The sequence below is a fragment of the Haliaeetus albicilla genome, chromosome 16 (assembly GCF_947461875.1).
Source record: "Haliaeetus albicilla chromosome 16, bHalAlb1.1, whole genome shotgun sequence".
NCBI lineage: Eukaryota > Metazoa > Chordata > Aves > Accipitriformes > Accipitridae > Haliaeetus > Haliaeetus albicilla.
Genome location: NC_091498.1, coordinates 2,701,924 through 2,729,480, shown reverse-complemented (window position 1 = coordinate 2,729,480; position 27,557 = coordinate 2,701,924). Strand labels below are relative to the sequence as shown.

The 27,557-nt window shown below is 43.9% G+C and overlaps 1 protein-coding gene across 7 annotated transcripts in view; it reads right to left on the bottom strand.

Annotated features, from left to right (window-relative positions):
- Nucleotides 1-3,598: 3,598 nt before the first annotated feature.
- NFYC (nuclear transcription factor Y subunit gamma) overlaps nt 3,599-27,557 on the bottom strand; it is a 37,513-nt gene continuing 13,554 nt past the window's right edge. For 4 of the 7 annotated variants that reach the window (XM_069802935.1, XM_069802941.1, XM_069802940.1 and 1 more), the window contains 9 exons: nt 22,233-22,345; nt 18,436-18,507; nt 16,771-16,884; nt 14,268-14,363; nt 10,062-10,235; nt 9,578-9,736; nt 5,856-5,963; nt 5,051-5,110; nt 3,599-4,506 (listed from right to left, as the gene is read on the bottom strand). In XM_069802935.1, coding sequence (XP_069659036.1) covers nt 4,387-4,506; nt 5,051-5,110; nt 5,856-5,963; nt 9,578-9,736; nt 10,062-10,235; nt 14,268-14,363; nt 16,771-16,884; nt 18,436-18,507; nt 22,233-22,337 — 1,008 coding nt within the window. In that variant the 5' untranslated portion in view covers nt 22,338-22,345 and the 3' untranslated portion in view covers nt 3,599-4,386. Of the gene's footprint in view, nt 4,507-5,050; nt 5,111-5,855; nt 5,964-9,577; nt 9,737-10,061; nt 10,236-14,267; nt 14,364-16,770; nt 16,885-18,435; nt 18,508-22,232; nt 22,346-26,732; nt 26,756-27,557 lie in introns of those variants that run through there. The other 3 variants (XM_069802942.1, XM_069802936.1, XM_069802938.1) reach the window with 3 other exon arrangements.

Sequence of the window (27,557 nt, the reverse complement as noted above, 5' to 3'; positions counted from 1 at the left end):
GGAGGCCTGCGTGCTTGGAGCCTGCTGCCCTCTTGGGATTGCAGCTCAAGTTCCTGGCACGGATGGGAGGCCAGGATTTGCATCTACAGGATTTCCAGTAAGTTTTGCAGCCCTGGTATGCAGCTGCAGGGCTGCGGGCTGGGGAGAGGGGCAGGCGGGACCGGGGTGGGGGGACCTGGGACTCCTCACCAGGGAACGCGGACCGGAGTAAAGTCCCAGTCCGGCTCCCTGGATGGGGGGGATGCTGGGGAGTCCTGGGCAGAGCCGGGGGTGGCATCGCAGAGGGGAGGATGCAACCAGCCCCCCGCTGTGCGAGCGAGCCTAATTTGGCACTGGGTGGCCAGGACAGGGCAGAGCTGAGGGCAGGTGGCCTCAGGGGACCCAAGGCTGGCATTGCCCTGGGAACTGGGCGAGCACTGGGGACAGCCGGCAGTGGTGCGGGGAGCGGGGGGGGCTGCGGAGCACCTGCTTCTGCTGAAGGCTTGGCCTCGGCCCGGGGCAATTAGCTCCCGGCGTCGGTGCTCGCACACGCTCTGACAAACAAGCGACTGGGACGCCCCGGCCTCGCTTCGGAGGGCTCCCTCCCTCCTGCTGCTGGGTCTGGGATGGGGACCCCTGGGGAACGGGGGGCTGCTCTGCCCCAAAGCGAGGGAAAACCCCCGGCCCGGGTTGTGGCACTAGTGCGGGGCTGCATCAGTGCTCGCTTGCCCTGACCTCGAGCTCAGAGCGATGCCAGCATCACTGGGAGCCAGGGCACATCCCAGAGGGGCTCCGTGGGAGGAACAGGGATGCTTCTGCCCCATTCTGCTGCAACGCTGCCTGCGCGGGAATGGGACGGGTCAGGGCCCCAGCTCCTCTTCCCAGCTCCGAAAGTGAGGAAGGAAGAACGGACAAGGACTTCAAGAGAGCTTTGCACCCCTGGGCTCTCCGGCAATGGCTCAGGAGCCTCAGGACAGTTCACAACCAAATCCCTCCAGTGGCGCTGGGTCCCTGTGAAGATGGAGGAGGGTCCCACAGCGGTGGCAGTGGAGAAGAGCCAGCACCGCTCCCCAACGAAACACGGTTTGCCGGCGCTCGCTGCAGGTGGTGAACCCAGAGCCCGTGCTGGGAGAGGCTGCACCCGGGGCAGCTTCACCCAAGCACCTTTCCCAACACGCCCAGTGGCTCCCAGTCCCCACGGTGGCAGCATGACCTTCACCGCAGCGAGTTTTTCCCTAGAAGAGGGTGGCTGGACGCATCAGCCCCGGGGAAGGGCAGCCGTCAGCAGCAAACCCTGCAGTAAACCGAGCGCGCCAGTTCCCGAGCGTCAGCGGCCGGCGCTCGCCCGTACCGGGGTTGTGCTTAGCTCATCACCCCCGAGGAGAAACGGAAACTCAAACCACTCTTTGGGAGAAAAGCGCTGCTTCCTCATCAGCTTTCATGCCCTGGGTCCCTGGAGGTACGATTAAGCTCTGCCACCTTCCTACATCGTCACCTGCCGCAGTTGCCGCTCAGCCTGGTGGCACTCGCCGAGCCGCCCGCAGAGGGTCCGGCGTCCCTCCCCACGGGTGCCACGGCTCGCCCAGCCTCTCGGGGAACGCGCGTTTCCTTCTGCATTGCCCCACGCCGCTCCATTTGTCATCACCCTCCCGCGGAAGATCAAACGAAGGCGTGTGTCCTTACACAGAAGACTTGGCTGTTATTAATGTCTGAGGTTTATGGTACCTGCGACAGACAAACGGTGTCAGCTCTCTTCAAAGTACCTTTCCTGTTCAAGTCAGCTAGGGCACTCCTCTGGGAGCACAGATGGATTCTAACCTCTGTTCTTAGCTAAATATTAACACGATCAGCTTCGGTATTAACTGTCCGTTAAGTTCCCACACTCCTGGATGAGATCAGACTTTGGGCGACCATCGAGATGACACTGAGCATGTCAAAACCAGCATCCCCTTCAACCAGAGGTAGAGGCTTTCGCTGGAAACTACTCTCCTTTCAGGAACGGCGTCTCACTCCCGTTTTCCATCCTTTAAGCAATTTATTCCCATGCAAATTTAAACTATTTCAAGCAAACGCAACTGCTTGGGGTAAAGAGCTTTCCTTCAGAAGAGCCTCGCTTGCTACCTCTGCCAGTAGCTGATAAGGCAAGGCAGCCGCCTGCTCATCTCTCTCCGTCCTTACAAGCCGATTCCCTGGCTCCGCTCCCTGGCACAAGCAAAAAGGACGCTTTGCCAACCGAGCTGCTTGAGAGGCAGCCCATCTCCTCTCGCCTCGCTGTGGAGGGCCGCCGGGAAGCACCAGCCCGGCCACAGCACCTTTACTCGGGTGGGATCCTGTTGCCGGGACCCACGGACAGAGAGAACCGAAGCCACTGGCCGGGAGAAGGTACCTCCGGCTCACCCGGCTTCTCTCCAGCCCTTCCCGGGCAGCAGCCACCCACGGGTGCCCTCTCGTGGTCGGTCCCACGCACGGAGCTTCCACTCAAAGTACCTTTTTTCTCCACCCCCCCACCCTCAACTTCATGTTTTCCACGCACAGGAGATGCTCCTCCAGGGTACAAGCCCGGCTCCGGCCATGACCCCTCGCTCCGTCTGCACAAGGCTGCGATACCAGAGGGTTGGGGCTCAGGAAGGCGCTGGGCTGCATCGCTCCACCTATACAGTGTGCTGCTGGCTGCCAAGCACTGCAGGATTGGAAAAATTAAACAAACAAAAAAAAAAGTAAGAAAATTGTCATTTAGAAAGCCCAGGAGGTGCAGGTAATGCAGTAAGCTCCCTTGCCTGACTGGAACAACCTGGCCCAGATTTAACAGTTCGTACCAGCCAAATGCTGAAGTGGAGTTTTTCTTCCCCAGCAGCAGCTCCCCCCCGCAGTTCTCCCGCAGGCAGGGCAAGGCAGGCACCGCATCCGCTGCATCCTCCACAGCTGGGCTGGGCACTGCCAGGGAAAGCACTCCTGAGGGCTGAGCAGCCCGCAGCTGGGCACCAGGTTATATGCCACGCTTGGGAGCAGCCAGCCCCTCCTCATTGCAAAACCGTAGCAAATTCGGCGCTTCTGGCAGTGAAAAACAAGGGGCCACTGTCCCCCGGCTCTGCCAAGCACTGCACAAAGCCACGGAGCCTCTCCTGGACAAAGTACCAACTATGTCAGACTGCTCAACGTGGGATGCGCAAAGGCTCTCCATTAAACTCACACCCCTCTTTTAGCTAAGACCCAAACTTGGCCTAATGCTGCCGGCATCCTTGCAGCGTGTTCAATTAAACTTGACCTGCGGAGGAGTTTGTTCAAACCTGCCCCAAACTCCTCCCTGCTGGTTCGGCTGGATCCTGGGTGCAGAAGCTGCAGGGAGAGGCTGTGCAACCCTGGTACCCGCAGTTGAAGGGCTGTGCTCTGCGGAAGTAATCACTGTACGACATCTGCATGGAGAGCCCTTGGCGTGGCAGGTATCCACAGCCCCTCCAGTCTCACCACTCATGTCACTTGTCCAACCCCTTCTCCAGGCCACCCCTAAGCCCCGTTGCTAGTTTTGCTACTGCAGGTGTAATAATTTTTTCAGGGATTCAGGACGCTCTTTGCTTGGCAGGTTGAGACTGGGCACTGGATCTCAAAGAGAGCACACACATTATCTTACAAAGGAAATTTATTTCATTTTATGAAGCTTATATTACATGCATTGACTGAAGCTAGTACAACAGTTAACAGCAGGGCTGGGGTTTGTCCAGACTTCCATTAGTGTTTCTGGAATAAGCCAGGACAAATTAAAGAATCTTTTGCCCTTAGAAAATACAGTCATAATACAAGGAATGTTTTTTTTTATTTTCACTTTAATTACTCCTCCCCTACTCCCTGCCCTTGAAGCTGCATATAGCCAATGCTCTGGCTTACGAAAAAAGAAGGCAGGAGAGGAAAATCTAACACACACACACACGTTCCCCCCATACACCTCTAATAAACCACTGAGATGGGAGGACTGAATCTAGCTCTATTCAGAGAAAAAAATACAAACTGAATACCAGGAATAAAGCTCTTACAACAAACCAGATGCAGTACCCTTTAATAATTTTACTAGATAAAAACGTTTTACACATTTTTCAATGAGATGCTACAAATTCCCTTCTATTAGTTCTCTTTCAGTTTTATGGGTTTGAACAAGCAGCTGAATACATTGAAATTTGATTTCTAAAAATAAAAATAAAAATATTGCATTCCTGTCAGTGTCTGTTGGATATTCTCTCATACCCACCAGAGGAAGGTGTATAGTGCACCAGAGATTGCAGCCTAGTATAGGCTTAATATCAAGTACAGATACACAGAAGCAGATGTATTCATCAGACCAGGTTGGTATGGCAAACGTCGAGCTGGTACGTGTTCACTTCCACGCAGAGAGAAGACTTGCTACAACATCCCTGTTCAGTCCCCTGTCACTTGTGTGGCTTGGCCGTCTGAGGTTTGGTTGGTGGACTGAATGAACATGGGCTGGGTGATGTCCTGGCCTGCAGGCATGGTCACTTGCTGGATCTGATAAAGTTGCTGGCAGAGACAGCAGCAGGGGAAAGAAACGACTGTCAGTTCTCATCACACTCACCACCAGCTCCCTCTAAGCCCAACGCTGTGCATTAACCCCTACAAGTTTAATGGTGGCTTTAACAGCAACTCTCAGGTTCAAGTAAAATCCCCCAAACCCCAGATGACAAATTGGCACTAGACATTTGCTGCTAAATCACAACAAAGTAATTCTGTGAATTTCTGATGCTCAGATTGAGTTCAGGCTACTTACGCAACAGCCAATAGCTAGATGTTAAGACTTTTATTCCTGAACTGGTTAGGACTAAAATGGATCCCACCCAGAGTGCAAGGGACTACATTAATTTGGAGCAAAGGCAGAAGAACACAGAGAATCCACCTGAATTAAGATTGGCACAACGTCCACTTATCCTGCTCCTGGTTAGGGTTTGCTAGCAGTAGCAGTGTTTTATCGTGAGGAGCCAATTTGCTAGAACATGCAGACTTTAGGACAGTCTTTCTAGCCCTTGACTTCAAAGGGATGTAGCACCAACGAACTCCAAGCTCCTACCTGTCCGTCTGTGAACTGGCTGAACTGCTGCTGTCCTTGCTGGACTTCTGTCTGTGTTATCTACAAGGATAAGAGAAGGATGATCACTGACAGCACTTCGGAGAGGGTCAGAACCCCACTAACAATATTCTGCTGCTGCCTTTCAAGAGCTTTTAGACTCTTTCAAACTTCATTACCCAACCATGTGGTAAGATACAGCTTATGCCGCCAGCCCGCAGTCATGCTGGTGCTAACCGCAAGTCAAGAACAAAGGACATGGGATTCAGTCATTCCAAACCAAACACAAGCATGTCCTCTCTGACTTTCACGAGGAGAACGCGGCCTCCAGGATCACAGAAAAGCAGCAGCCTTCCTATCCTCTGAAGGCAGAGAAGAATCCCTTTGCGACCAGTCTCAACAAGAACATGAGACAACCTGCTGGCAGCAACGCTGGTCTTGATGTTTCACCTCTGCAATAGCTTTCCTGAGAGGTTGCACGGCTGCTCCTCCCTCACCCAGCCAGAAGGAGCAGAAGTAAAGAGAAGGTTGATGAACTGAAGTTTTACCTGCAATCAGCTCAGAAGCAGCATGAGCTTTATACAGTGAGACACACACACACGTACATATATGCATGCACCTTTCACGTATAGGTAAAGGAGGCTTCCGGTATGCTCCTCGCTTTATTATTCTGATGAAAGCAACAAGAAGAAAAGAAATGCAGGAATCCTAGCTCAAGAGTTGGTAAATTCGACTGGAATTTGCAGTTTCAGGAGCTAGGGAACAACACTTTACCAGTTAATGTCAGCCCTGCTGTTATAGTGCATACCTGCTGTGCATTGGTTGCAAGCGTCTGGATCTGCCCCTGGACTACCTGGGTGCCTGACACAGGTTGGGCTAAGCGGATATACTGCAGCTGGCCAGCATTCAACTGAACCTGGAGACAAGCGGAGGGGGCAGGGAAAGAAAATTAAACAGATAACTGTGTAACCTGAAACACACAAACTTGCCTTCTTGTTTCCACAACAGAAGCCTGAGTAATAGATGACACTGGGAAGCTTCAGCTGATTAACAGTTTAGATGAGTAACTACCACAGACCCTGCCAAAGCAAGAATGAAGTCCACAGAACTCCTGCAGGTTTTTGAAGTAAAACCCCAAGGAAGCACAACATTTGTTCCTTCTCCAGAACGGGAGTGGTCAGTTAGTAGCTAAAGCATATTAATCGCTAAATTTCAGAGAGCTTTGAGAACACTTATTTTTCGTTTTGCTTACGAGAATCGAGTTACTACTTTGATGTATCATTTCATGTAAAGAAAATTGTTATGAGCTAGCCGCACATAATGACACTCCTATTATATCCTGCCAAAAAAATATTAAAGAATATATGGGAAATTTTCACATAAATAAAGACAGCAGAGATGACAAAACCCAGGGATATATTTGGAAGCTCTTAATGCAACTCTCTGCCAATATATGTCAACTCCGACCTGGCAAAGGCTGATGTTTTCTGTGTCAATACTTCGTATATAACATTCCAACACAAATTTACTTCCTGCAACCCTGATCTTGCAAGGTTACATGCTTGGGGGTATGGGATATGAAGACAATGTCATCATGGTAACCTGTGATATAAACAGCTAATACTGCTAATACACATCTGAGAAGCAATAAAAAGGTCACAGAATGATTGATACTACTGTTGAATTTTTCATTTTGTGTTATTTAACATTAAAACACTTAGATGAACAGTCTTAGGGTTAATTACATACAAAAAATGTTTTGAGTTTTCTTCTTTTTACAAAGGGGAAAGAAGGACATATAAAATACTTTAGAAACTGCTCACTGACAAAGGTTCAAGTGCCTAGAACACGGTCTTGGCATTTACACAAACGCCACTGACTTCACCAGCTGTGTCTAAAAGCGCCAATATTATTTCAAGAGCAAATAAACTCCCCATGAGCATAAACATTTCAATAAAGAATTTGTTCTGCACTGAGATCTGCCGGCAGATAATATTTTCCACACTGGGGGCTTCCTGCTTAGATTTTAACTACACTACTAACTGGGTGAAAGTGATTTAGAAAGAGCATTCTTCCAGAAATGAGAGTAAGCTCCAAAGAACCTGCCCAATGACGTCTAGCTAGGACAGATTAAATTTAACACAAAATTAATGCGGACAAACAAGCGATTACCATTTTATTGATGTATACACTTCCTTCCAGTTTTTCTCTGTTTATAAAAATAAAAGTCACCTTTCCACAGGCAACCTGCGGTCCTAGAGTAAATGGTAAATCGCAGTAGAGAAGCGTACACAGTATCAGAGGCACAAGGAAAACCAGTGGAGAACATCAGTAAGATTATCTCAACACTCCTGTGATCGCCACAGGCACTACCAGTTTTATGAGAGTGTTTCAAACTGTCATATTTGTGTTATGAAAGATTCTTTGCTGAGCCCTAACAGATACCAGGGTGAAAAGGAACTATCAGAAGACAGCACTAACTGCATCAAGAGAAAAAGGAAACTCAATGGAAAAGCACGAAAGCGCAGCAGAAAGAGAGCAGAATGGACAGCAGCCCTTAAGAGATAAAGGACCGTAATTCTGTGAAACCAAACAAAAACTGCTTTCCAGGTTAGGGCACTAAAAAAACTCTTGCAGCAAGTGCATGGCTCCATGTTCTATTTTACTTCACTTGCTGGAAGTGAGCAAGGGGAAAGATGCTTCCCTTCAGCATGAACTGTAATTCTTCAACATGCTGTGATTAAGAATTCTCTTAATTACAGTCAAAATCCTCTTAATTATGGTCAAAACAGTATCTCTACTAGATAGAGAAGCGCAAATTGTGACTGCTTCATTAAAACACTCCGTTTTGCAGTCTTACAACTGTTAGAGACCTAAGTGTTCCCAAAGACAGAAGATACCACACTCCAGCACTTGGCAGTTTCTGTCTTACATCTGCAGCGTAAGAAGCTTCTGAGGACCAGTCACAGCTACTTGGTCTTAGATGCTCCCAGGCAAGAGAAAGGTAGAAGCATATGCTTGGCCCAAACCAGACACTAATTAAAAAGCCTCCAGGCTCACACTCCTAAAACACTGGGCCACTTTCAACAGGATCCACCTCTGTGGAGAACAGTACTTTCTGCAGAAAGTTATGGCCCCTAACAGCTACTTTATGAAGAAGTCTTTCTCCTAGCAGATCTCCAAGCCCCTTTCTTGTAGGGAGTTACAGCATTCACTGGAGACAATTGGAAAACAAGTCCGAACTGTTCTTTTATTGCTGAACCAAAGGAGGATGCTGCAACATTCAGTACTGTTGTAACGGATTCACTGAGGCTAGAGGTGGAGATCTCCTTCCAAAATGCTTTGAAGAACAAGTATCTTGGAGAGACTTTCATAAGGAAAGGGGGGGGGGGGGGGGCGGGGAGAAGAACATAAAAAGAAAGGTGGTGGGGAATGCAGAGAAGAAAAAAGGTTGCTTGTAGTAAAACACTGTTTGGCAAGCAATTCACTTCTTTTCTGACCAACACCTTAAGCCAAGCAGTAGGAATCAGCTGAAGACTTAAGAGACGAAAAGAATTTGGAAGTGAATTGGAAAAATCTGGCAACACCCACAATCTAAACCTTTTTCAAGACACTATGTCAAAGCACAAGCATTTGCCAGACGTACAGAGGGAAGCTTAGCAAATCTCGAAAAGCAAAACTTGTGTGAAAGATCAGTTTTGCCACAGCTGTGGGTACACTTCTTAATAACAGAAATCAAAGACAAAGTGAAATGCTTGCCTTGGTCACTTGGTCTGACCTTTGGATTGCTGGTTAAGTACACACAACTGGACAGATTTTTTTTTTTGTTCTTTAAGAGGTGTGAAATTTTCCAGATGGGAACCAAAAGACCCAGCTTTGTTATAATTAGAAGTTACAGAGAAGGGGGAAAGAGGTGACTTTTTTTGACCCACATATTTACCTAGGACACGTGCCAGAATATTACTGCTGATGCTGGGTACTCAAAATCCCATTCTTGAGGCCACAGCAGGTCTATATTGATGTGAAAGTGAGGAGATAACTTCTGGTTCTGCAAAGCCATTCCTCTAACCAGCTCAAAGTATTTTGTAGAAATATTTCTTGTAACATAAAAGTTTATTAATAACTCACAGATGGCACCTTTCCCACTCAGTCTGCCAGGTCATGACTTCAGATCACAGAGGCAGAACCAAGTAAAGGCAAAAGAAGTTAATTATGCTTTATTGAAACCATGCTGTAGTAAAGAACTAGGGTTTATCCAGGAAATATTTTATTTATTGCTTCCTAATCGTAACTACTTCAATCAGAGGAAAGTGTTGGGGGTGGGCAATGAGTCTACACTATATGGGTTAGATTTATTTCCTCCTTCATGTCACATCTGGTTAGTTTTCCTCTCTAAGTGCAGGAAACACACCACTCAATCCAATCTTCCTCTTACAGTTAAAAAAGCATACATAATACAGTCTCATGCCAGAACACCAGCAGACAGTTTGCTCACAAGACTGTTAAACATTTCTACTGGTAAAGTCTTACCGGTATTTGCTGGATTTCTCCTGTATTGGTGATGATCTGCTGCATGACTTGCATGGTCTGTCCAGTTCCACTCTGAGCCTGCTGGGTCTGCCCTTGAGGCTGGGCCTGCACTATCTGTACTTGCTGGCCTTCTCCAACCTGCATCGTCACGGGGGTGCTCTGCATGCAGAACAGGGATAAGGACCAAGCAAGGACTGAACACCGGTCACACAGCCACAAGATACAAAGATTGTAATAGACAGACTGCTTCCTAGACCCACTGTTACTTGTTGATGCTTAAATCACGACAAAGGAAACCCAGAACCTAGCTGACCCTCATTACCAAGGTATCTGAACACCTCATCTTGACCAGAAAACACATTTCTGTTATTGACTGTTCTGAGCAGTGAGGACAGGATACTGCAATACATTACACATGGGGGAGTTGAGGGTTTCAACTGGCCCCACTGAACTGCAAAGCCCCTGAATGCTGCTCATCGCTCACCTGCCCTTGCTGAGGCTGGGCGATGATGATCTGTCCTGGCTGGATAGTAGTTGTAGACGTGGTGGTCTGCTGTCCTTGCTGTTGTCCCTGAACCTGCACTGCAGCAGGCTGCTGAGCAAGGGTGAAGTAATACTGTACAGGCTCAGCTGGGGTCACAGCCTGACGCACCTCTTCCTGCAGCACAGGTAAAAGACAGGTAAACGGGGAGGGAACAGATCAACTTCCAACAACCTGCCCCGAGCTGAAACGTTCCCCCTGTAAGCATGCTCTATGGGAAAGTATCTTTAATACCTTGTTTGTAACAGTTTAACTAAGTAAATCTGAAATGATAAATCAAACCAGGTTTCCTCATTTATTCAGCTATATGGAAATCAAAACCATTTCCAATACCCTATGTATAATAATGTAGTCACCAGTTTCATTATGAGAAGCAAATGAGTAAAATTACCATAGTTGAAATCCACGCAACTCCTCATTAGTAAATTCCATCATCGCCTGTTATCTTAACATAGGATGAATTGCAAACGCACCAGGAAGACTTACAAAGCCTCATCTGTCAACAAAACCTTCCTCTTAGCCTATGTGCCCAACACAAATCTTAATCTAGCTCCGATGTTAACCCCCTGGGAATAAAAGTCACAGACTTGAAGTATACTGTTGTGCCTTTATTTATTTATTTAAATCCAGCTTCTCCAGAATGATAACAATTTCATCTTGTACTGTGGCTTAACATCCTGATTCTGCTGGTAGCAGGAATACCTCAACAGTGTGAAGAAAAAGGCTCTGCTCTAGCTCACTGTCAGAAGCACAGCCTGTAATACTGCTGTTTTGTTTTATCTAAGCATGTCTTTAGGAGAGAAAAGCCCCTTATGATTAACGATATTTTAGGCAAAGAAGTAGATTTTCAGAGATTATGTTAAGTGGCAAGCTGTTAACACTCAAGAATCAAAATTCTTAAGCTCCCCAGAGGAGCAGTTGGATCTTGCACCTTACGGAAGATGCAGCTCGCCAGACGTTCACTCCATGGCAGAAGGCGTAAACAATCCTCTCCCAGCCACCTCGAGTTCACAGCTGAGAGTGTAGGATGTTTACACGTGCTACAACATGGTGGATTCCCACTTACACAAGTCTGCTTGACTCCCCTGCATTAAATGAAGCTTGCTCATGGATTACCTTCAGTATATCCAGCTGGACAGGAAAAGAAAAATTCACATTAAACAAGAACAATGTATGTTGTCTAGATGGGCATCAGGCTTGAGTAAAAGAGCCCATTTGCTTAGATGCTAGTCTCTCAGAGGGACAGCAACTAAAGAAAAGACCCACTACTGGGAGGTTTCTCAGTAGCCTACCAGAAAGTTAGCCCCCAAAGATTAAGCTGTTCACAGTTGGCTGTAATCAAGAAGCAACTTCTAAGCCTGGCTTTTAGAGTAAACAACAGCACTATTGCATGGTACTGCAAACCACTGCAATCAAACACTTACAATACTTCCTACATATGGTAGTTCACTGATTATTGCTACTTGCTTCATCAAATCCTTTGGGGAAGGGATTAATATAAATTTAAAATATATATTCAACAGGGCATGTCTCACGCTAACCATAAAACTGCATGCATAGAAGAGCTGTGGCTGTTCTGTGAAGCCCAGTCCTTAGCTATGTTATTTCTAGAGCGCTCCAATCCTCAATTCCTAGCTTAATCCTGAAACAATTAAGGCAACTGAGTACTTCTGTAAATATCTATTCCAGGTTAAGTTGCATTTGCTACAGGCAAAAATGGCTTTAAATCCAAATCTGCTTGAACTAGGTTATATCACATCATTTGCCATCTTTTATTTTCAAGCCATAGCTTTAGTTACCAGAGCAACACAGCAGTCATGGTTTCCTTCCCAGCTCTTCCACGTAACCAACACTAACTTGTCAAACAGTCTTTTCCGTGGTAGAGATAAAATACAGACTATACCCCCAGCCAAAAAGTGCAGGCTGTCAGCCTACAGGCAGCCACTTTTCAACACTGTTGAATCAAAGGAGTATTTTCCACTGCAAAGTCCTAACCTACGTTCTTATCAGGCAGCTATTTCTCCATTAAACTTATCTTGCCATAAGAAGTATTTCTAGTGATTCAGCAGTGTTCACAGGCAGGGGATGTAGCAGTGAGAGACAGATCTCTAAAGCCTATTTCAAACCAAAAAAATCTACAGGGTTTCACTGCTGATGCTGTGCAACCCAAAAGACACAGCTCTGGTGTGATCTATCATCAAGACGCATTAACCTAGCAACCTATATGCGTGTAACACACTATTAAAATCCTTCAGGCATTCATTTGATTATAGAACTTGAATGTTCTGTAATCAGAACATTATGATGTGAATCAAAAGGCTCCAGCAAGGAAGAGATATGGGCAATGTTCTCCCTCCCAAACATGAGTATTTCTAAAAATAGCACTACAAAGTAGAATAACTGAATGAGGCACCTAAAAGAAAAAGAACTGAATTTGCAATGCCAGAATTAACTTGTGTTACTTCAGGCTGCAGCCAACTCATTTCAGCTTATCAAGCTGAACAAACTGAAATGTGGGTTTTCTTCCCCCCTAGTCAAGCAAAGCATCGAGAGCAGCTGTGCAGGCTGCTGCTTTGTCTTTTCATTTAATACTGAGCTAATGATCTTTGGATAAATCATCTCTGCTGCACTGCTGCAGGGATAAAGCAGGGAATTCAGTGAAGGAATGGAAGGAGCTGTGCCACACTCCCACATGTGAAGCTCACCATGTGTACAGAATGGAGTTCCCAGCACACCTGTAATAAAGCCTTGGGATGCTGCTAATTTTAACCATAGCTGACTGCAGCAGCAGGATGGACTCTCCTGCACATATTGTGACACAGAAAGGTATTTTCCTCATTTACTAGAAAGTCACACTGCTTCTGGAAATCAGAACGTGAGGTTAAACTCACCTCACGACATCATCACAAAGGATGAAGCGTGCATTTCCTCCCTTTGGCCATCACTTCAGTAGCACCACAAGGACTTCAAGACCAAAAGTAAAATAGCAACCTCCAAAATCCAGGTCCACAATGGAACTGCTGGTCTCTACACTCAGAGCAGGTATCTTTTTGCATGTTCTCCAGGGTTTATATTGGAATACAAAAAAACATGTCAAAGAAAACATTCCAAGTAAAACACTTGCCAGAAAGATGTTTTACAGTATGCCAGCCTCTCCAGCAGCACTCACTAGAGAAGCTGCTTTAAGGACCAGCTCGGATTTCTTCAAAGGCTAACACACTGCAGACCTTCCAAAGTATCAGAAAACCAGCTGAAGGAATTGTTGTAAATTACTATAACATTTTTTTGAATTTACTGTTCAGAAGAAATTGCTCCAGTTGAGTTCTGGGCAACGATTCTAGGTGCTGCTGAACATGGTGCAGCACTCTCTGAACAGAGCTGTTCCCTAGAAGAGCTGTACTGATGACTCAGCCATTTATCTACCAGGAACTTGTAACAAAGAGAGATGAGCAATTACTGGGCTGGTGAACTTCTAGCAGCAAAACACCAAGCTTTTAAGTGAAGGAGATAAATTAATCTACCTGGAGCTGGATCTGTTTCTTTGTGGATTTGAAGCAGCAAGATTGAGCTTCAGCCTCACCTCATTGCATTTTCAGCACCATCTCAAACATGGAGGGAAACAAGTGCTTTGTAAAACACAAGCCTGTTAAGTTTCGAAGACCTTGTGCTCAGATGACCGCAGCAGCCTGCTGCTGTAAACATCCGACTGAAAGCTCCTTCTAACACCTTACAGCTTCCAGTCAAGGATGTTTACAGTAGCAATGACTGCCCCAAAGGGTGCAGGAGGTGGTACTTCCAAGCAAAGAAGCCTGTTTCTCCCTTTACAAGTCAAAGGATGCAAACTCAGCACACTTTTTAAAGTTAAATTTTTAACATTGGCAACATTTGATAGTAGAGCTATTTAGTAGTTTTTATCACTTAAGTAAATCCCCAAGTCAGACTTCTGTAAATCTCCACTCAAGCTCTATTCCCATTAAAAAAAAAAAAATTTAGGGACCTGAAAAGTACTGTAAATAAACATGTAAAACAGAGGCACAAACCTCATGTGTAAATCTGATTCTGTATTGCTTTATCAACTGTCTTTTAATTAGAGACTGAAATCACACCAAGGAAAGGACAGACAATAAGGGAATCACTTTTATGTCTTACCTGCCGCTTTGGAGGCTTCAGCTCATCTCTTGGAACAATATCGATAAGAAAGTCAAATTGATCAAACTTTGTAATTGCCATGGCAATGTCATTCCTCTGTAACAACAAAAAGAGAAAGCCTTTCTTCAGCTTTAGAAGTCTGTTTTGTCACTGGATAAATAAAGTTAGAGCTTTTTAACTGAGTCAAGTGAGAATGTCTTCTCCAGATCCCAAGTGGTCAAGCCAGGTGGCGAGAACTTCTGTTTCAGCACCAACAATATTGTCTCATGCTGAGTCAGGACTCCAAGATGTGCAATAAGAAGGTGCTTATCAAACTCAGGCTTTTACAGTTACCTACTCACCCACCAGGCCTAATCAGGCTCTCCACAATGGTACTGCTGTAATTCACTACAGAGGACTCATGACAACCACCATAAGCCTTTTAGCACATTAAAAAAAGGGGAATTCTTCTAAAAAAATAATTTTAAAATCCCAAAGATATCTGAAAAGAAGCTTTGCAGAAAGACCAGGATGACTGCTCCATGTATTAGTAGTAATATATGCAGAATCTGTGAGGTGGGGATAGGATAAAAAAAAAAAAAAAAAGAAAAAATAAAGTATCACAGGATCTTATTCAGGCGAGGGGAATCCCAAGAGATGCTGAGAGAACAAGCTTCAGCATGTGGAAGGGCAAAATGGTTAAAAGAAAGCATGAAGATTAAAACATATTCTCAGCAAACTGGCCAAACATGTATCAGAAAAAGGATGTGCAAGAGCCAACGAGCTTCTGCGAAAACTGGCAAGGTAAGTATCTTCTCAAAACGGCTTATAACTTTACTTTTATACCTTGCCTGAAAAAGAAACCCAAAGAATAGCATTAGGTCAAAGCATTAAAGACCTGAAAAAAAGAGTTACCCAGCAGTAAGTCATCACATAAATGTATTTGCTTAAGATATGAAACAACCCCCAAGATAAAAAAGCTGCATTTCTTTAAAAAAAAAAAAAAAAAAAAGTACTCTGTCATTTTAAAATTCTTGCAAGCCATCTTAAAAAGCAAGGCTAATTCAAGAAGCTATTAAAAGTCTCATTCTCATTAGCTGAAGATAAATTTGTAAAGCATATATATGAACAAGATTTGAGACAAAGATACCTATGCTGCCTAACGAGTAGGTAAAATTTTAAAGACTATCAATCCTCTCATTTCAGGCTAGTTGACATTTCTAAACCTTATACTGTCTTGGCATTTAATTGCCAAACAACGATCACTAGAAAGCATAAGAGACATTTCTTTTGTTCTGCGGGCAGCATATATTATAGAAGTATCTTCACCAGGAAGAAAACTTTTACTGAACAGATGTATCTCATATTTCATTCTCCATGCTGAGGATTGGGTTCAGTCCAATTTCCTCAGGAATAGACTTCCATAACTCAGACCTCTCCACTTGAAATTTTCTTCCCAAATACTTGCTAAGCAGAGACTGCATTTCTCCAGCTGCACTGCCCATGCGGAGAGCAGCTGTTCCAGGATAGCAGCTGCTGTGGAAGGCAAGGCAGTCAGAATTAAAACCTGAGTCAGTTCAAGGTCTTATACATTAGGATCAGGATTTAAGTATGAATCTGAAATAAACGGATCCATCCAAGCTTGAAAACTGTTAACAGGACATGCCTGAGTCAGCACTTGTACTTATGAAACATCTTGTTCGTGGAATGTATATCAAATACATCCTTGCCACAGTAACTGCATTAAAACCTGGGTTAAGCAAGTAGCGTTAGCCCAATTTAGTGGAGATTGAGTGGCTGAATGTCTATTCAATAGGACAGCTTTGGACCGAAATCAGACATGCCTCCCTGCCACTACAGCAATCTTTGTGCCAGGGTACAGGAGAGCTGACAGGGCCCTAAATATCACAGTCTCTCAACCTCTGATCTGAGGGCCTGAACTGATGGTTATTATAGTTTCAAGTAGTTCTGGTCAATGTGTAAGACTAAAAGTGAATGCCTTTCCCCACTTCCCCATGCCCTAAGAAGACCCTAAAGAGTTACAGTTTACTCTTGAACCACTGAAAAATTATTATCATTGAGGGCCTTTCAATCCAGACGAATCAGTGATCTGTTCTAGAGGAGGGAGCAGGGTACTTTTGTTTTCATCTCTACACATTTATCAATACAAACTAACATTTACAAGCTTACCTTAGAACTACTACTGAAAAACAAATCAGCTGGGAGCTCAACAGCTACAGCTATCCCAAGTCGTTAGAGCAGGTCACAATTAGCTGACAGCTGCAGCTTTGGTGTTTTTGTTGGTTCTTGTTGTTGTTGGTTTTTTTTTTTTTTTAAAGCAAATTAAGAAAAAAGCATTTCAGTTGCACAGTTACACTAGGCACTGTGCTTTGTGCACAGGTTTGTATTGATAAACACAGGTACTAAATTTACTGTCTACAAAACATGCCTCATGTTATGGAAACAAAGAGTTGGAAACAGGTTTTTGAAGCAGTTGAAGGCTAGGCAGCAGCGGCTCTCTCACCTGCAGAGTCCTCCGCTTGTTATCTTCTGTGTGTATCCATGCTCGCAAAGTCAATTCCGTTATGAATATCTGAGCTGCCTTGGCGAACAACACGGGAGCTTCTGCACTAATCATCTGCAATTAAATTTACAAATTTTTACAAATTTTTTTAGAAGTTTACCATTAGTACTGTAATGCTGTAAAGTGGTAGTCAGAGTATCTGTATCATATATTTATGTTAGTCGAATGGTTGCACTGTTTAACAGTGAAATCTGGGGAATTTCCACATCAGAATGTCTCTGGCTCTGACCAAAGTCCAGAGAGCTACCAGCCTAGAGTTAAACGCAGTGTTAAGAGTTTCTGGCATCTCAGATTTGTCTTGAAAGTCTGTTTCCTCTATGACTAGTTGGATGTCAACTCCATATTGTGCTGGATTACGGTAGGCCACTAAAAGGCATCAGGGGCACATTCACCGAGAGCAGCTTCTCCTGGCAGTACCTTGGCATGTGCATAAATGATTTGGAAACTGAAGAGGACAGGTTGAGGGCTCATTTTAAAACCTGGCCCTTACTTTATAGTTATAACATTTATATAATTTGAAATGAATGCTGAAATTGCAAAGGAGGCTTGGAGGCCTGAGTAAAGACTCTGCCCCACCAAATTCCTTTCCCTTAAAAAGCATCTAGCTCAAGTTTTACTCAAATTAAGCAGTTTCATTATTAGCTGGCTTGGCATTAATGCTTACTCCCCAGTACAGCCTTCTTGTTAAATAATGTTCCAGGCAGGCCAGAGACTTCCCCCGCCACCCTGCCCTAAAAACTCATCCTCGCCTTCATCCTCAAAAATCTGGCACTCATTCGCTTCAGACACTGAACTGGGACCTCAGAAGCCTAGGTTCATTCCCTTTCCAGGCTGAATGAATAGCCCCCTTGTATAGCAAGACAACACACACCTTTTTCAGGATGTCATTTAAATGTTAAAGGTTGTCCTAACAGAAGGATGGTGTCACATTGAGAAAAAAAAAGAAGAAAGTGCAAACCATTCTTTTTTCTCTTAGCAGTTAAGTGTCTGACAGTTTTCCAACTTAAAAAACAGGGAGGACTGGAGCAGCACAAGAGTCAAACCCTGCAGGTGATTCCTTTCTCCTTCCTTTTATGTCAGTAAGTTGTCATCAGTCAATTCGTGTGTTATCGTCATCAGTCACACATCAAGGGTTCAGCTCAAATACCAGTATCAAACCCATGTTATTTACCTAAATTATTACTTAATTTTTTCCATAAAACTTGAAACAGTGTAGCACACATTTAAGTGATGTCACTCCTCATACTAAACAGTCTATAGCTTTGTGAAAGGAAGAGTTGAAAGAAACAAGGAGGAAACATGAGAGAAGACAGTTAAGCACTAGAAAAAACAGGAAATACCCAGAGTTATACAGTAGACTGGTATTTACCAGAAGAAAGGAAAACTGCAAAAGTCTTCAGCAAAGATCCCAAATGATTTTGCTTTCCCAGCTCAATTTAATTATAGAAGGCCAGCTAATATCGCATTCAAGGCAACTGTTAAAATGTGCTTTAAAAATAACAATATTAAATAATGATAATAAGAAGTAATGAATTACAAGGAATTATAGCTACAATATCCACCAAAAGGATCATAAATACTTAAGAGAAAAACCCATGAGTGTACCTTCACATCTTCATCTAGTTTCATTATCTTCTTAATACGAGCCAGAGGGAGTTCTTGAACTCTGAAGTCTTTCTGCAGAGAGATTCACATTTGAGAGACTCTTTACTGATACTTAACTGAAAATAAAGGTAAGATAAATGTTAAAACAAGCCTGTATTGTCTAGAATTAAACTGGCTAAAATTTAGATTTATAAAAATAACTTATTTTCTTTGAGGTATGGCAGCTTCTCCTCAGGCCTGAGAATTCTTATCTGCTTTTCTGTATTTTATACCGATACAATTCTACTTAAATCTTCTGCCAGACACTTGCATCTACTATTTCACCTCAAAGTTGAAGTCATTCTGCAGAACAGAATGTTTCTAATGTTACACATTTCCGCATCTATTTATATTTGAAGCAACTAATTCAATTAGGTGTCTCAGGACTCAGAAACCATTGGAATTCACAAAAAGTCACAAGAGAAAATGAAGGCAAACAAGAGCTATGTGGGGCCACAGGATGAAATCCTCTTTGCTTTATTTGTACTTCCCCGTTGCCCAATACCAATTTTGGTGTTAAAAACCTCGCAAGAATCTTGTTCAAAAAATCTCTTCTACTCCTGTTTTGAGATGGATTTCTCGCTATTTTCCAGCAAAGAGAACCGCTGACTCAAAATGGTGTAATGATGGTTTAGGAGACAGAGAGCAAGGGCTGTCATTGTACTGACTCATCCTGCTCTGCTCAGCTCTTAGCGCGTACCCAACGTGAGCAGCAGCAGAGACACCACTAAGCTAATATCTGCATGAGAGGAGGCACTAACGTGTCCCTTGGAGAGATCCTCTCCATGGAGAGCTCTTAGGGTTAGGGAAACTGCTGAGCTTCACTACAAACAGTGCTCTTCCTTCTCTGAAGATATAAAGAGGAATAAAGAAGAAAATAATAATAATAAAAAAATAAATCCACAGCGTGTTGCTACCAGGAGCCTCTTAAAAAAGGGAGAAAGGCTGAGGCTACGTACCATTGCATCAGGAATGCAGAATCCCTACCCACAAAGTGCTTCTAAAAAAGTCTTCCCTTCTTAACAAAAATGTCATAGAAAATAAAAGGGAACTCATTTCTCTAGGGAAGAAAGCACTGCAAGACATGTTAGTGAAACAAAAGAGGGAAAAAAATGCTGAAGATGCTGTTTTCTATTGAAGCAAAATATGGAGGTTGTGCATGGTCCAGCCAGCACTCCAGCAGGGGGCATTCTATTTAATTTATATATTAAAAAATTATGTATATTTATATACATTCTTTTATATGCGGATATTCTAAAAAAGCATTCTGTGCCCTCATTCTGGAGAGGACTGTGAATGGGGTGTTCCTGGTGCTCCTAGTAATATGCTGCAAATCCGAACTAATTTGGGGGGTGGAGGTGTCCTTGCGAGGAGTGCCAAGGGCTTTTGCTTTCTGCTGGTGAACGTGGTACTTTGGAAGGATTTTTGGCAATGAGAGAAGAGGGCAGCCAGGGGTGGGACCTGTGCGTGACCACACAATGCACTCAGGGTGGCATTTTCAACCAGTAACCGCCACATAAACAAGTTAAGGGATTGCTAAGGCATGGAAAAATATCCCAAAGGTTTTTTATTGTTATTATTTTTTTATTTTTATTTTTTTAAAGCTCTTTCCTTTTTAAAGAGCCTTGCGAGCTTTAAGCAAGCCTCAAAGAAAGATGAAGACAATTTCTAATTTGTGAAACTCTTAATGGTCTTAAGTGTATTAACTTCTATGAACAGCAGGACTGCAAGTAGACATGCATAGGTACAACGCTATTCAAATCTTTAGAGAAGAGAGACAGTGGGAGAAACTAGAAAAAATTAAAGCTCCTTTATTCCTTTAAGGCAGACAGGCAAACGTCACATAAATCAAAATTAATACGCAAGTACCATGGTGAAGGGAAGCATGACCACTACTGGCTACCACCCAGCAGAACAAACTTGAGACACCAATTCTTCATCTTTTCTTTTTTCCAAATTAGGTCTCAATGTTTTCACAGGCCTCTTCTAACTCATTGTGGAGCTGAAATGCTAGTTTCAGCCTAGTCCTGTTCCCTATTTCTCCAAGACTAGGCTACAGTCCTTTCTGTTGTATCAGGTAGACAACAGGGAGCTCTGGTTTGTTCTTCTAAAGCAGCTCCCTTGTTTTTTTATCCCTGAATTTTAGCTACTAGTAGCACACGGCAAACGCACAAAACCAGGCAGAGAAAGCCCTGAAAAGCAGGCAGCTAAAGCAGGCTTTCCACCAAACAGCTGTTCTGACCTCTGCTATGCAGTACATGCAGATGAGCTTTAAGTTTATTTACGTCCACATCCGTGGGAGCACTTTCAATAAGATGCTCTATAAATTTCAGGATTTGATTACGCAGGGGACAACTGCATAGGAATGTTTTGCAGTTATCCCTTTCCCTTTCCAACTCCCCTTCACTGTCCTCAGTTAAATTTTCAATGACTTACTAGCTTGCAATGCAATAAATAGATTCGTACAACGGTTAAAAATTAAGCTGCCCATACTTGATAAGCTGCATAATAAACCCCTTTCATGTGGAGATGAAGACAAACTACAGCTCTTGAACACAAGAATTCACTGCGCTGAAAGAGGAAAGTAATTAATTCTGGTTATGCATACAAATTTCTACATCTGTTTCTTTAATCAACTATCTGCACACAGACTGAAAAAAGAACCTTATCTTCAGACCAGTGGATTGGGGTTTTCACTTTGAACAGCCTGTCTTCGACCGGAGTTCTTTTGTTTTCAGTTACATTAAAAGCACAGGAGTGTGCTTTCAGGACCACTGTATCACAGTAATCTATCAATCTCTCTTGAAAAGTCATTTTTGTTATATGCCCTTGTTCTCAGGCACATCTCTTTTGGGGATTGAAAAAAATAGAAGCTACTTAGTCCAATTCTTATTCTCAGCCTATACAGGATTTTTTTTTAATCAAATGTCTTTAAATTAATAAAGCATGTGATAACGATGCACTTGGCATTCAAGTGATTTTCAAAATTTCAGACTTGTCAAAGGAGATGGTTCTGGAAGAGGGCATAATAGTTCTATACAAAAGTCTAAACCCAAAAATTCATTCACAAAATCGTAACTGTCTGTCAATAGCCAGGTGTTTGAATTTATCAAGGGGGGAAAAGCCTAAGTCGTATTTTGAACAGTAACATCTCCCAGAGTGTGCTGATGTGACCTGTCCTTTGGTGTGGATAAGGGTTCCCTCACATGCTGGTCACGCATTTCATATTACGGAACTTGAACTGTAGTTACACAGCCCATGTAGTATAATGTGAGGTATATTCTCAAATCCCTCAATCTTCTGTCAGCTAAAACAGCATATGGCAGCTACACTTACACCTGTAGCTATTTTTAAATCATTTCCCTTTACCCCCCAAACAGAAGATAATTCCCTGCAATTCTCTAGAAAGCAGCCACAGTCATCATTTAGCCTGTTAAAAGAACCTCTGAATCAACTTTGTCTTCTTGTTTAGTCCAGAAACAGCTGAAGGTATGACTACTACATCTCATTATGCTATGAATCAGCTGCATCCAATTTATATCTCAAGTTTTGGCAGTTGTAGCCAGCAGTCCAAAGCCTGGCCGAATGATTATTTATCAGCTCTTAAGGCCACCTTGTAGTGTGTAAATAGCCAACGCTACTGGATCCCATAAGCAGCAGGAGTATGTTCAAGCTGAGGTTTATCTTGCTACCAGACATCACCAGGCACTTTTCACTGTCAGTTCTTCAGAAACCGCACGACCGATGAGGACACTCACCACTGTGAGATTGCGTATCTCCTCCATGACTCGTGGCCAGAAGGACTGCAGGCTTTGCTGCGCATCGCTATTGCTAGCTGTGCCGAAGCCACCATCTGTGGACATTCTGGTAGCTGGAAGAAACAAAAACAAGCGTTAGCAATGGGAAGGGGGGGAGGCAGGAGTCAAAGGCTCCCAGAGATTCCCTCCACATCCCAGGAATACAGGAAGGGACCAGCCTGGCTAATCGCTCTGGAAAACTGTCAAAATAAGATACGCCAGTCCAGGTCTCACAGCAACAATGTAGAGAAACTCACAGCCTCTGGAATTGTTTTTTTAAATTTTATTTATTTTTACAAAGATTGAAAAAGAACATTAAAAAAAAATAAATTGAAAGCCAAAATAGTCTCCTTATTCCCCTATTAGAGCTCTGCCTTTACACAAGGAGTTACAAAACAAAACTGGTGCCTGGTCACAGCTCACGCTCTAGTGCGCACCTATTATAAAATCTTCTTTTCTCTTGCTTGTTACAGCCAACAACAGTGCAGGATATGGCAGTAAACCCCCCTCAAGTTGAAACCAGGATGTCAATGTCAGCCCGGTATTATTTCTAAAGAGTGTAATGAAACAGTTGCTGCTGTGCCTATTTGAAAGGTGTCAGGTTTTGTGGCTTTACACTATTTTTAAAATACCTCTTCTCCTTGGGTATAATCAACAGGAGAAATTAACAGCCTGTTTAATGCAGAATGTCAAAAGCACAAAGTAAGATTTAAAATTTAAATCTTTTAACTGAAAATTTTTAAAAAGCCCCATGCCTGTCATTTAGCATTCTGTGACTGCAGGATGTTAAGCAGGTCTGGCTGTTACTAAATTTACACTGGACATTGCCTCTGCATTCATTAAGACTTGTATCTTTGCAAATGGCTTTATTTACAGTATGTATCAGTAGTCACCAGGAACTCATAAGGAGAAAATAAAGGGACGATAACTGGGTTCAGACTTTCCCCTATAACCACTCTGTGCTGCAGCGAAGATGATGAAGAGGTCAGGACACGCAGCATCGATCAACCTCGTCCTCGGGTGACCGAGATGGTGCCAGCCCACGTGGCACTGTCCAGGCACACTTCAAGTTCCAGCTGACACAATTCTTTCCCCCCCATAAACTCCTAGATCAAGTTCTGCTTCTTTGACAAGGAGCTCTTAAGACAGCTCTAGTTAATATTAAAACGAAGTCAGACGCGCAACTTGAGAATCCCTTGGAACACCAAGACCAGCCTCGCTGGCTTGCTCTGCGCGACAGGAGCGCGTGGCTCCGGCAGGATTCCCGACAGGGATCGCAGCCTGGAAGGACGGGGGAGACGTGCCAAAAGCGCACACACACACAGAGGACCTGCCGAGACACAACCGACAGGACGGGACTCGGTGCTTGCCATGCACAAAAAGCATCTTGCTGAATGCCAGCAGAGTCACCGCTCACTTCTCAAGCGAGCAAAGCAGAGGAAGCCAGAAAATTACTGACGTTAAAACGCTCTCGGGGTCACCCAGAGCAGCTTTGAAGTTTCCATGAATGACATGCACACACCATGTACAAACAATACGTCTGTGCCTCTCAACTTACAGCGCGAGAGAAAGGGTGCTACATTTTCTATAGGGAAAGACCTCAAGATACACACAGATATTTGTGCGTTGCCATGTAATGGAAAAAGACACGAGAGCAGATTTAGCTTTGACACTGTCGTGGTTTAACCCCAGCCAGCAACTAAGCACCACGCAGCCGCAGACAGGCACAATCCCCGTTTGCTTTTGATCCGCCATGTAGAGGTTTATTTCAGTCCTTCCGCAAGCCGAAGGGAAGCGCAGTAACAACGTACAACACACCAAAATACCGATGGGAGGCAGCGGCCGATTGCCAGTACTTGCAAAATCAACTATTCCAAAGCAATGACGATCCATAAAATCTTATTAACAGATCAAAGAGATGAATGTCAGACAATTAGTTCGTTACCTCCTGCAGCCTACACTTTCCAAGGCAGACTCTGAACAGTTGTATTTTTCTTTCATCAACCTGAGAAGGGGACACAGGAGGCGTGGGAAGAGCCGAAGGGGATTTTGACAGGGGATGATAAAGAGGAGGTCAGAAGATCGTATTTCCAGTCTCAAAGCAAGAGTTTGAGACAGGAAGAACTCCAGGTAAGGAACCTATGGAAATAAGTGACTGACAAGTTACTTGATGACTCTTCACAACTATTTGCATTATAATACTATCCGCCTACAAACTAAGGTATTTCAAGTATTTATAAGAAAATACAGAGATATAAATATTCTAATGAGTGTTAAATTGGCATTTGATTCTCCCCCCCCCCCCCCCTTGATCCGTATTGTCAAACATAGACAAAAAATTGTTTAGGCACATAAATAAACGCTAGTCCTCGAAATCTGCTCTGCACTGACAATATTTCAACACTAACACTAGACGGGGTCTTTTCTGCAACCAGAGATGCAATTAATCTTCAAGACAAGCCAAATCACTTTTCAAGGCTTTATTTAAAAATACCAATTACTTGCATTCAACCCACTTAAATGCTGTGCTGGAATATAATGCTCTACATAATGCTAAGAAACAACAGGTTAAAAAAAAAAAAAGAAAAAAGCTAATGGAGTGAAGAGGAAGAAAATTCCATCACCACCACTTTACCCCCTACTGCATACAAAAGCAAATTTCTTGCATTAAATATATGCCTCTGCATCCAGATTTCAGGAAGAGCTAGAAATGGTTTACCCCACCCATCTATAATTTAAAAAGTCCTGTTGATGAATAAAAAAAATATATTCCTATCTTCAAGGTAAACACAGGACTGATTTCAGAATGCAAGATGAACAGCCTGATGCTCAACCCAAAGGACAATTGCTACTTTAAGTGACTGTTTAGGATAATTGGTAAGAAATTGAGTAAGAGTAGAAACAAGAATCACCAATAGGCTGATTTTCTGAAAAACTTACAGAATGAAATCACTATAAACTCCAAAATAAAAGCCTAAGCAGGTTAAAACTGCTCCGAACATTACTACAGTAATTTCTTCCCATTAAAATAGAGATACATAAGCAAGCATTAGGGGAGGACTGGGAGGAAAAGAGAAAAAATGTCATGCAAACCTACAGCGTTGGCTCTGTGAGACAGATTTTACTAATGAGACCATTCCTGTGCAATTAGGTAAGTTCCTTCACCCAAGGGAAAGCTGTGTTCTCTTCTTTTAAGAATGCCTCATATCAGGATTATCGCCAACAAAAAAAAAATACCAAAGCATACAACAGAAGATAAGCCCACCAAAGCTAAAAGGGAGGCAGTTCCTCTGATTTCACAGTATCAGTGCCTAAACCCGTTTTGTCTTTTTTGATATGCAGTTTGCAGGGAAATTTTAGAGCTTCATTATACCTCATCCTTCCTCCTCTAAAGACTTCCTCCACAACCTCGTGCAGAAGGGGAGAGGTGCTCTGAGGATCCCCACGCTCCCCGCATTATGCTCACATAACGCAGGTACGGTCTCTCAGAAGTTTCAAGAGTAAACCGGCTACTCTGACACCATCTCATTGCTGTGTAATAGAAGTTAAAGTCCATCTCCCATGTCACCTGGTTGCCACAAAGCGTAACCACCGCCAGAGAGAACTTGCCGATTCCAGCAACGCTGTGTCTCCATACAGAAGCTGGGCAAGTACCCTGCAAGCTTGACACACTTCTGCTCTGCACAACACTTACTTAACAAACACCATCACCTCACTGGTGTGCCCGACGCTGCATCAAAGCAGACGGGAGCACTGCTCCGACCTTGGATTAGCTAAACTACCCGCCTGAGTCCCAGGAGCTTGCAACCTAAAAACCAGGCTATGCAGAGATGCTCTTGCAGAAGAATCTAGATGAAGAGGTTCATGCACACACAAAAGACACTAACTTAACAACATGAACGCATTACTGAATTAGATAGAAGCAAGCAAACGAACACCCCCCCCCCCCCCAACCACACAGAACAAGAAATAAGGGTCTAAGAACAGGGGAGACTGGGGTATACCTGCTTTACAACAGCCAACCCAGTCCACAGAGCCTGGAATATGCTCCATGAAGGCAAACATTTTATTTCCAGACTAAGGGAAAAAGAAACTGAAGGCCAAAAAGCTGAGGCCTATGCACAAAATGCCTGGAGGTGATTACAGAGCAGGTTAGCAAGCACATCTCAAGAACTACAACATCAACACTTGGCAATTAGAGCTTTTCTGCTCACTGGAGCACAACACCTTTTACAAACATTAGATTTACAAAATCCTGTGGCAGCTGACAAACACTCAAGAGCTTCACTTCAGAGGAGCACAAAGCAAGCATGAAGACACCTCTAGTGTCTGTGGTTCTTTTTGTTGTTGTTGTTGCTTGGTTTTTGTTGTTGTTGTTGTTGTTGTTTTTAAAATAGATGCTAGTTTGTGCTCTCTTTAATGCCGTGGGAAGGGGGAAGCAGTCAAATGAAGCTGTCTCACCTTGGATGCCTACAATCTGCACGCTTGAGCAAGAACCTGCTATTGAAAACGCGAGCTACAGTATAACCACAAATAAAAACAAGATCTCTGATCCTGCAGTTCCACCCGGAGCAGGTACCCAGAGCTCTTCAGCTGGAAAACCAACGGCCGGGAACAGCCCACCAGACCCAGCAGAGCAGCAGCTGCCAGCCACAGGACGTTCCCAGGCATCGCCGGTGCTGCTCGCCAAGTGAGCTTGGGAATGGGAACTGGAGGACAACCTCCCCAGCCAGCAAGGGTCATGTCACAGCTTCTGACGTGCCTACTTTTAAGTTACTCCCAAGCTGGCCTTGACTGAGAAGTCAACCAAACAAAATCAGCTGGGTGGAGAGCAGATCTAAATGAAATTTATCCAAATATCTGAAGGGATATGCAAACAGCGAATGCCAGAGGGAAGTACTGAAAAGCCTCGAGGCTCTCGATGAAGGAGGCAATAACTCAGCAACATCATCAAGTACCACAGACCCCGGTGGTGTCAGAAATGTCAGGTTCTTTCCATATAGCACAGTCACATTCCCATGACTTGCGTTATGAGAAAGAGCCCGTTTTACACAGCGTTGTACTACATGGCAGAAGAAGCATATTCCATCCAAGCTTCTTAAAAAGATGGCTAAATCTGAAGATGGAGGCTAAAAAGAAATTAGACAGAAGCTCAGGCAAATGTTTTGCCTCAACATCCTTAGATTATAGCTACAAGTAAGGATAACGCACAAATATTTCTGAAAACTGCCACTGCAGAAACAAATCCCCCCACCAGACTCTACCGCTATACAAATACAGATTTAC